General features: G+C 30.9%; 2 protein-coding genes across 2 annotated transcripts; both read left to right on the top strand.

Moving 5' to 3' along the window:
* Positions 1-3,436: 3,436 nt before the first annotated feature.
* LOC132945860 (uncharacterized) lies at positions 3,437-9,467 on the top strand. Its single transcript, XM_061015656.1, has 2 exons — positions 3,437-4,042; positions 5,216-9,467. Exons 1-2 carry the CDS (start codon positions 3,576-3,578, stop codon positions 5,976-5,978), a joined length of 1,230 nt encoding a protein of 409 aa, XP_060871639.1. The 5' UTR covers positions 3,437-3,575; the 3' UTR covers positions 5,979-9,467.
* A 143-nt stretch (positions 9,468-9,610) lies between these two features.
* LOC132945858 (uncharacterized) lies at positions 9,611-11,350 on the top strand. The gene is made up of 2 exons (XM_061015653.1): positions 9,611-10,179; positions 10,261-11,350. Exons 1-2 carry the CDS (start codon positions 9,698-9,700, stop codon positions 11,075-11,077), a joined length of 1,299 nt encoding a protein of 432 aa, XP_060871636.1. The 5' UTR covers positions 9,611-9,697; the 3' UTR covers positions 11,078-11,350.

Raw genomic sequence — 11,350 nt, 5'->3', positions numbered from 1 at the left:
TTTTGTACAACGTCATCACGGATACTTGTTAATTCATAGATATTGGCTCAAATGATATTGCCTTATATAATTTAAAATGATTTGAAGAGCTTGAAACAATAAATGACAACATATGGTAGACTTTTAGTTGAATGTCAAATTGTTTGAAAGTCTTAATACAAGTATATAGGTCATGACACATGGATACATAATTTAAAACTTTATAATAATAATATTATTTACCGGCCAAAAGAAAAATACAGTTTCAATAAGTAATCAATGATTATATATATAATATGGTTAGATGGTCCATCTCACCACTGAGGATAACCTCTTATCGGTGATGATGGAGTACTATTAAGAGCTAAGTTGGTATACATTTATACATTTTATAATATTTTAGATATTTCGTAAAAAATCGCGTCATATCTGACTATAATAAATTCAAAAACATAAATAGACATACTTGTAGAACTAATTGTTAATTATAGCTATAGAAATTAAAGCATAAATTGCAATAAATAAATATATTATAAAGAAGTACATCAAAAATGGAATTGATAAATAAACAGACTACATTATATAGATACACTGGTATTTTACATAGGGTGTAGGTCACTAGTATTATTTAACAACCATAATTTAATAGATTGTTTATATATTTTGTAAGACGTGCTATTAATAATTTGCAGCGGAATATTGTTTAATAATTTCAGACCCACTTGCGAAAAACATCGACTAGATTTCAATATACGAACAGTAGGTATTTCTAAGTTGATTTTTTGACGTGTGTTATAGTATCTAGGTTTAAACTCTATTAAATTTAATTTATATGTGTAATATAGTGCATTTCTGTAGAATAACTGTTGCGTCGTAAATCTTTAAATTCAGTAAATAGATCTTTAGTGGGATATGTTTTTCGTTTACTTAAAATTATTTTAATTATGCTTTTTTGAGCTCTGAATATTTTATTGCTTCCTATAATACCTAAGCCACGCCAGGTGGTTATTCCGTATTGTTTAATAGATTGTGTCATGGCAAAGTATGTTAAACGTAGAGCCTGGTGATTTAGGCATTTTCTTGCGTTAATGAACAGATACTGCATTTTACGTAGTTTTATTATTGTGTTATTTATGTGTGTATCCCATTTTAGGTGTTGATCAAATGTAATACCTAAATATTTAATAGTTTCCGTTTTATTTAAACATTACACGAATAGTAATTAGATTTACAATCTATATCATAGATTTTAATTGTATTTGAATTGGGTTGGGTTCTTTTGTGTAGAGTGAAATTAATGTAGTTTGATTTAGTGTAATTTATTCTTAAATTATGTTTAAGAAACCATGCATTTATCAAGTGCAGGTCTGTTTCTGCTTTTAGATGAACTTCGTCCCAATTGTCCCCTGATATAAGAATGGCTGTATCCTCCGCATAAGAAAATAGTTTACCGTGAATATTTAAATGACCTAGCGAAGAGACATATATAATAATATAATATAAAGAATAACTAACAATACTGTCCCTTGAGGAACTCCCGTTGTGATTGTAACTTCATCACTGAGTGTGTTATTAATTCTTACTTGTTGTTTTCTATTGTCTAAATAAGATTCTAATAATTTTAGTGGTTTATTAACTATACCTATAGATTGAAGGTTATCTACGAAAAGACAACAATTGTATACAAACCAACAATTTATAGTATGTAAAAATTTTAAATTCCTAAACGACAGATATTCTTAAAAATTAAAAATTGGAATAAAGTTAAAAAAATAAAAAAAAAAGTGGATAAGTGGATGTCGCTCTGCTGTACAGTAGGTCACAAGTGGGTCACTGTAATGGATGGTGTTAAATTTGAATTCAATGATATAATATCATTGTATAAGAAAAACGATTCTGAGCGAAAACGGTCAGTCAGCCTATGATATTACCAAGTATATTTGATGATATTATTGTGAATAAAGTAATTTATATATAACCTATTTACGTGAGCCTTGTTTTAAATTTTCAATCCTTAGCCATAAAAGTTAAACATTTTATACATTTTTAACTAAAAAATAATTAATAAATTATAAATTTGATAAATGTTGTCAAAATTTGAACTTTAAATGCTTATAAAAAAAAATTGTGTATGTTAAAAATGTATTTTTGATATTTTTCAACTGCTATTAGAACGATATATCAGGAGCCTTAAATTAAATTTTCACGCTTTTTTACCCAACAAAAAAATTTTTATTGATATTTATAGAAAAAAAAACTAAAAAATTGAAAACTGACAATGTCCGTAAACAGCTTAAAAGAGTCAAATTATTTTCAAAATTTTATGGTGTATAGAAAATGCTAATATAAACATTCAGTGAAATTTTCAAGTATCTACAGTCATTTGTTTTTCAATTACAATAAAATAAGAAAATTGTTACATGAGAAATCAAGTGAATATCAAATGTTGTAAAAATATAAATTTCAGACGCTCATAAAAATTTAATTTATGTTTCCTGTAGACATTTTTTTTTTTGATAAAGGTAGACAAACTTATGAGTAATCTTATACTACATTTAAAAAGAAAAATTTTTATGAATTCTCAACTCAAAATAATTTACTATTTTTTGTGATTTTTCCGTATTTTGTCAAAATTTGAACTTTAAATGCTTATAAATAAAAACTGTGACTAAGGATTTTTAATTTTTTTCATCTGCCTATGAAAAAATAACCTAGGAGCTTTTTATTAAATTTTCAAGCTTTTTTACTCAACAGATACAATTTTATTGATAGTTATAGAAAAAAAAACTAAAAAAATTGAAGACTGACAATGTCCGTAAACAGCTCAAAAAGAGTCAAAATTTTATGGTGTATAGAAAATGCTAATATAAACATTCAGTCAAAATTTCATGTCCCTACGGTCATTTTTTTTAGAGTTACACCAAAAACCAAAATCGATTTTCTCGAAAACAGATTTTGCGTAAAAATTCCCGTTTTTCCTTAATTTTTCTTTTGTTTTTCACGTCGCTTTTGAAATTTTTTTTTTTGACCCCCCAAAGTACCAACTAGATTCATTTTCCTATCAGAAAAGTTACTGTTGAAGGAAATCCAAGCACTTTTATTGTCCTAAAAGGCCATGACAGACACAAAAATTAAAAAATTAAAAAAATTAAAAATAAAAAAAAAAACACACATCAATGTAAAATCAATACATTCATCGCTTCGCTCAGAATCTAAAATATATATAAATATATATATACAATAGATATCTTAATAAAAAATAATAATAAGAAATAGTATTCTTAATTATATTGAAATATTCATGAGATAGCTTCTGGGCCCCGTATGTACTTATCACGTATTTTTTGAATGTGCTGAGAATTGTATTATTGTCAGTTTTATTTATTTAACCCAATTAGACCACATTATAAACGTACTGTATCAGACTGATAACGTGAACATAAAACGTAATTGGTGCATTTGATTTATGAGTGGAGCAGAGAGATAGTATATTTCATTACACTATTAAATAAATTAATATTATCATTAGTTAGCAATTTCACTACACTTAAAAAGACGTTTAACACCGCCAAAGAGTGTAATAAAAGTTAAAAGTCATGCAACTATTCGTTAAAACAGAAATAAAGGCTATTGTGGCCGAAGGTGCGTTCGGTAAAAATTGTAACTTAGTGTCGTTCAACATGTATAATGATATTATTGAAAAAAAAAAATGGAAGTACAGAGCAATATTTGGGGACATTGTCACATCAGACGAAAGTCATTACTCCGTTTTGATCAAGTTTAAAAATCGTGAAAGTTCTGGATGTGATGTACTATTCCAAAATGAATTAAACTTTTATGAAAAGATCATACCATTCTTATTGGAGTGTCGTGGACCGTTGGTAAACGATGTAAATGCTCTGTCTTTACCACGGTTTTTTTATGGTCGGAACAACGGCGGTGAATTAGCGGAAAAGGATTTAATTGTTTTCGAAAATGTTAATACCTTAGGCTACCGTTTTACCGAAGAGCAAATGTTCATGGACAACGATCATTTAATCATTGCTCTTCAGGCTATTGCAAAGTAAGTTGGTTTGATTTCAGACAAAATTCAAATATTATATTAGACGTGAATAAAATAAATTAGATTGTGAAGTTTAAAATTTACAATACCTATTATATAAATTACAAAAAAAAAAAAATATCCATATTTATAAGTACACATGCGTGGATTGTGAAATAAAAAAAGGGAAGGGCCGGATGAAAAACTTTACTTCAAGTACACAAAATCATAGGAATTAAGCTTAAGTTTTTATAGTGAATAAAATATTCATCATAGGTACGTGCATTATAAAATAATAATAATAACAAACTTTAATAACAAAATTATCTTTAATTGCATATAATATTACATAATTATGTAGGCAAGAATGAAATATTGTTAAGTACTTAAGGCTTAAGGGGGGGGGGGGAGTCAGTCCCTATGGGGCTCTTGTATCCACGCCTGTAAGTACATAAATATTGATTGAAAAGACGATTATACGTGCTCTCTGATCTCGTCGTAGTTCTAAGTAATAATCTCGTGTTATCTACTAAACGCGTATTGTGTATAAAATATCACCACGTCACTAAAACTGATAGTAAAATAAATGATAAAAGAGCATTACATAATTATAACATCAAAGAGGTACAGTGTGACACCGTCACACGGCGATCTAATCATAAAATACCGTTAAATTGAAAATATACCATACAGAATAGAATTTGGTGAAAAGGTGCATTGCGTATACAACACTTATAAAATTTTAGGTAGCATCTAAGATACGCAGAAAACTACGGATTCATATCGTTATCGTCTGCCGTGTCGAGTGCCTGTTATCGTATTCTGATTGGCCCATTTAATCGCCAGTAACCATGATCTAGTGCGGTAAATTTTTAGAGTTGTGCCCATATTTTCGACACGATCACTGAACTGAAAAATAATAAATTAATATACAGTTAAACCTTTTTATAACGGACGCCATGTATGACGGAAAATAACAATAATCCTGTTATAACCTATATATGCCGTATATTTTAGTCTCCCTATAACAGAAACTCTTTTATAACGGAATAAAAATCATTTGGTACCAAGTGATTCCGTTATAGAGAGGTTTTACCGGAATATGTGTTCAGTTTCAGTGGTCATGACACGGCAGACGACGTATCAGGATAATGTTTAAAATTCGATTACTCAAGTTGTTGTGTATGCGCACAGGTTTCACGGGCTGTCGTACATAGCCAAACACAAAAATGCTAGCAGACTTCTTAACATGGTGGCCGACATCCAAGACCTGCAGTTCGACGGAAACGGCTACTGGATGGCCCAAAACGACCGGTTGAAGAGGATTGGCAAACGCGGCGTAGACCGACTTTTGGAGCGCGACGGGGAACGTTACCGTGACCACGAGCAGTTGCGCCGCTTGAACAAGCTGTTCGACGATGCCACCAACACGCTGCGGAGGGCGATGGGTGCCCACGAACCGCTGTCCGTCCTGTGCCACGGCGAATATTGCCACGGTAACGTCATGTTCCAGTACGACGATAGCGGGCGCCCGTTTGACGCGCTTATCATGGACTTCTTCGAATCCCGTTACGGGTCACCCGCGCTAGACCTGTCGCTGTTCCTGTACACGACCACCACGCAGCAGGTGCGCGAGACGCACTGGAACGACCTGCTTGACGCGTACTGGGCCGCGCTGACCGCCGCCGTCCCGCCCGGCGTCCGGTTCCCGAATCGCGCCGAACTGGACGCCGAGATGGCCGCGTCCGCCATCGTCGGGTTCTTGGGAGCGTCGTTCATTTTACCGTACAAGCTGCGGGACAACAGCGACCAGTTGTTGGACTCGGTGGCGACCAGCGATGACCCTGTCGACTACTTTCTGGTGTTGGGTGGTGATGCGTGCACCGATTGTTTGGCCGACCTCGTTCAGCACATGGTCGACTTGGCATACACGCAGCCTTGTAATGCACTCGGCTAATAGTAGTTGTAATTGGGTAAAAGTATTCAAATAACTTTTAAGCTCTTAAAATGTAAATACGTGTATTTAAACGCTTTTGAAGAAAGTACCTATATAGAAGCAGTATTTCAAGTATCACAAGTATTCACAATCTCAAAGTATTAGTATTATTTAATATAAAACACTCATTTTCCAACACTTTTTTTTCTTATTTTGTAGGTAGGTGCCTATAATTTACTATTTGTGACTCGGTGTGGCGTGGCGTTTGCTTTCATTTACGAATGTGCTCTGCGTGTACACACCGGCAGGTGACACTAGTTCCCGGATGGGTGACCACCCGGAATTTTTAGTGATAAATCCTTGCCACACATGCACACACTTGTTTCAAGTAGTAAATGCTTTAATACAAGGCTGGGCTAGTTAAAGATTTTTTTAAACTCAGTTAAGTCAAGTTAATATGCACCAATAAAAAAAAGTTAAAAGTTAATACACACTTTTTGTTAAATTTTTATTTAGTTAAATTTTATTATAATATTATTTTGTTTATACAACGCTAGCGCACTTAATTTTTTCACAACCCAAAACTAAATTATAGGATATGGTGTTTATACTTCATACAGTATTTCCATATAAGTTAGATTCGAATGATATACATTTTTAACTTCAAACAATTTACGATACATATTTTTTGACATGAAAACGAAATAGACTGAAATAGTGAAATATTATAAAATTAAAACAAAATAAATTAACTTAACTCACTTCTTAAAATGGAAAATTAACTTGTTAATTTCACGTTAATTGAGAAATAAATTTAGTAAGTTAACAGTTAAGTTAATAAAAAGCCAAAAGTAACTAGTTAAGTTAAAAAGTTAAAATAAAATTAACTTTTTAACTTAACTTTAACTTTTTAACTCGTTAATGCCCAGCCTTGCTTTAATATGTATCAAAACATACTGTATCAACGTATAGCGAGATATATTATTTTTTTAAATAACACCTAAAAAGTACATGAATCACGCAGTTAATATACTCTGAGTAGAACCATGAATATTATCGTTTTGCAATTTAGTGTATGTTTTTGAGCTGGATACAAAAATAATTTGTGAGCTTTACAATTGCAGCTACGGCAAACAGTAAAAAAGTTGAAATCATTCATATTGATTAGTTATCATTAGTTTTTATCGATTATATTGATTATTTTCTTAACAATTTCGCGTAGCATATTTCGTGTTACAGTTGCAATAGCAACCAAACATTAACAAATAATTTGTGTTATGCGATAAACCATAAATAACAACGACCACAAAAAACATGTATAATATGATTCGTTGTTTTTCCTTGCAGTGGAGAAAATATCAAGTTATTTAATTATTTATGGGCCAACAGGAGCCCAATATAGTTTACAAACATTTCAAAATCTAGTGGTTGTTACACATGCCCAACTTTTACAATTTGTTGTTAAATTTTAATATGATTCATCTGTATAATAGCAATAAAATTACAGTAGGTATACAGGAACTGAATAAATGTAATAATAATAATATTAATAATTAAAATAACATTATAAATTGCTAGAGTATAAGTGTGACTCGAGTGCGGATGTTTAGTTATATTTGTTTGTGGGTGAAAAAGTTTGAAAAGGATTCTTCGTAAGCTGTTCTTTTAGGTCCTACATTTTTATAGACATTTAAAGTTTAAATGTTGAAGAAATTAGATATTTAAATAAAAACAAAGAAACAACATTAGTTGTTTTTGCTGTAGGTAATTCAAAAAATATTATTCATAGGGACTGGAAAATTGTTACCACAACCGCATGGTGCTGATAGAAAAATAAATTATTAGTAGCTTATATAGATAATACAATTTATATATATTATAAAATATCCTTACAAATATAAGCTAATAGGCCGTCATTACTCAGAATCTTTATTCGTATATACCACTTTCCGGATTTTGTAGATATTATGGTACAAAATATTGACATTCCAGAATCTTACCTTCCGTTTACAAATCACTTGGATAATTTTGAAAGTTATTTTATATTTTAATTTTTTAATACGATGGCATCATTACTGTATGAGCGCCACTCCGGTGATCGTATTAGATACTTTTTAACCAAAGCTATTTATACAGTAATACATAAGATAAATAAGATACCTAGTGTAAGTTAATGTTAATCTTTGTTTTATTTTTAATTACAAAATATGTTTTATATTTAGTTCTTAAGATGCTTAAAATATGTACACTGAAACAATTAATAATTATTACATTACATTTGTATACAACATAATATTATATCTGGTTACTTAGTTAATATTTTATAATTGTTACTACTTTGATATACTATAGTGTCATGTAATAGTCAAATACCTTCTAATGATAGTATATTTATGTATTTATTATTTTTTTTTTTTATTGAGCTTAAGCATGGCAACTATGGCCATAAGCTGTTTTTTTTGTTTGCAGTGGAAGGGAAGGAACGGTTGAAACACGTGTATGTATGTGTGGCAACGATTTATAGCTAAAAATCCCGGATGGTCACCCATCCGGGAGCTAGCAAATGTAATTATTATTTGTGTATTTTTTTAAAATGTATAATTCTGTATACTTCTATAATATGTATAATACATATATTTATTAAGTTTTTTTAATACATCTTATGAATTTATTAAAAATTTAATTTATAATTGCAAATTAGAAATGATTTTATAATTATCGTTTGTTGATAAATTATAAATATACTTATTTCTTATTATATTATTGTATTTGCGTTTAATTAATAACAATAAGTTATAACTTATGACCATTAAATATTTTTTTGACTACTAATTATTTAATATATTTATAAAAACCAATGCCATCAGAAAATTTGAATTTGAATTCTTTTCAAATATATTTTTATTTAATGCATTATATTTGGTTGTGAAATATTTATACCGTTTTTTAATTTTTTTCATATTTTTTTTTAATGTTTACTAATTTTAATAAAATATTAAATTATACTATATATAATTATGTAGGTATAATGGATTCAATACATTGGACTAAAAAGCTTCCTATATAATTTGCTCATAAAGAATTAGAATATACTTTACTTGGGTTGTTCATCAATACAAAAAGTGTAAATACATAAAAAAAAGACACAATAAAGGATAAACCAAAATATTATTGATAATAATATTGTTTCTTTTGTATTTAAACCTAACCTAACCTTTGAATTAATTCTCCTGAGTACTTAAATTCTATCTCTACTTCCCATCGCTGTTTCATATTTTAACTCAAGACATCGCTTAACATTTAAAAGTAATTTCCATAGTACTGATTATGGATGCGCTTCCTCCTAGATCCACTTTTTCAAATCATGAAAACAAGGCAGAATACTGATATATTTTTTAATATAATGTATTTAATTAATTTTGACGTTATAATTTTATTCTTAAGTCGCAAATGCACTATTGTACATGTTTTTATAGAATACTGTACTCTGCACCATTGTAATGTTGAAATTGAATAAATAAACAATTTATATTAGGTATATGTAAATTAACGTGTTAATCTATACACGTGCAGTTATATAAGTGCTTTAAAAGGTGGAGTTTTGAGATAATGTATATGATTTTTTTTATGAAATTATTATTCAATTATGAACAGTACAAAATTATTAGTACTCAATTAAATGACATATAAATAAGACGTATATGGTATATCATATTGCGCATAAAATATTATCATAAGATATGGAACATTTCGTTGAAGAAGAATTAAAGACGATTGTTAGTGAAGGTGCGTTCGGAAAAAATTGTAGCTTAACGTCGATCAAATTATACAACTGTATGGCGGACATGGAAGAATGGTGGTACAATAAAATATTTTGTAACATTATAACTTCGGACGGATCACACTATAGCATAATGATCAAGTTAAAAATTCAAGATTTGGAAATGCGTGGTTGTTTTGGATGTGACTTTTTATTTAATAATGAATTAATTTTTTACAAAAAGATCGTACCGTTCCTATTAGAGTGCCGAGGGCCAACAGTTGATGATGCACATGCCTTATTTGTACCACGTTTTTTTTATGGTCGTAATACATTTAGTGAATTGACGGCAAATGATGTAATTGTTATCGAAAATGTTAGTAACTTAGGATATTGTTTAAGCAATGCGAAAGTTTTCTTGGACTACGAACATTTAACAATTGCACTTCGGACAATAGCAAAGTAAGTTTAAATAAAATATATTTAACATAAAATTTAATTTCTTTTCACGTTAAGGTTATTTTGATTGTTCTTTACGATAAGGTTTCATGGACTGTCGTATACTGCCAAACACAAACATCCGAGCAGAATTTACGATATCATAGAAAACGTTCACAACATACGATCTGATGCTAACGGGCACTGGATGTCCCAGAACGATGTTTTTAAGAAGTGTGGTAAACGAGGTGTGAACCGACTGTTGGAACGGGACGGAGACAGGTACCAGGACCACGTGCAAATTCGCCGCTTGAATGAGCTCTTCGACGACGCCGACAACACGCTAATGCAGACATTAAAAGCTCAAGAACCACTGTCGGTCATATGTAACGGCGATTACCACCGCAACACGTTGTTTTTCCAGTACGACGAGGACGGACGTCCGTTCGACGCGTTGGCCATAGACTTCTATTCGATTCATTACGGGTCACCCGCGTTGGACTTGTCGTCATTCTTATACATGTCTACCACGCAGCGGATGCGAGAGTTGCACTGGGATGACTTGCTGGACACCTACTGCGCCGCACTGGCCGCGTCCGTCCAGCCCGACGTCCCTGTCCCCGGTCGCGCCGAAATTGATGTCGAGATGGCCGAGACTGCCATCAACGCGTTCGCAAAAGTGTCGTTTGAGCTGCCATTCATGTTACGCGACAGAAGCGATACATTGGATTCGTTGGCGACTAGTGACGACCCGGTGGACTACTTCCTGGAGTTGGGTGGCGACATGGCAACCGAATGCTTGGCTGACGTGGTTCAGCATTTCGTCGATATGGGCTACATAAACGTGAGACGTGACGTCAACTCAAATCATGTTAAGGATGCGAACTCAACGCGCTGTGAGAACACTAAGCAGTTAAGCTAAATTGAGCGTATTGGTCCTTGGATATTTAGAAATATTTTATATTTATATTATGTATTATTGTATTAGTGGTTGATTTATTTTTATATCAGTTTTATATCTAATGTGTTATTGTTAAAGACTTAACGTGTTTCATATTTGAAATTGATATCGAATTATTTTTATTTATTTATTATTCATAGATATAAGATAAAAGTTAAATTGTTATGAAATTTTATAATACCTAGCTATATATTGATTTATATTATTATGTTATTAATAAATTATTTTACTTTA

The sequence above is a fragment of the Metopolophium dirhodum genome, chromosome 5 (genome assembly GCF_019925205.1).
Source record: "Metopolophium dirhodum isolate CAU chromosome 5, ASM1992520v1, whole genome shotgun sequence".
Taxonomy (NCBI): domain Eukaryota; kingdom Metazoa; phylum Arthropoda; class Insecta; order Hemiptera; family Aphididae; genus Metopolophium; species Metopolophium dirhodum.
Note: the sequence above shows the minus strand (reverse complement) of the source record. Positions and strands in the feature narration are given on the sequence as shown.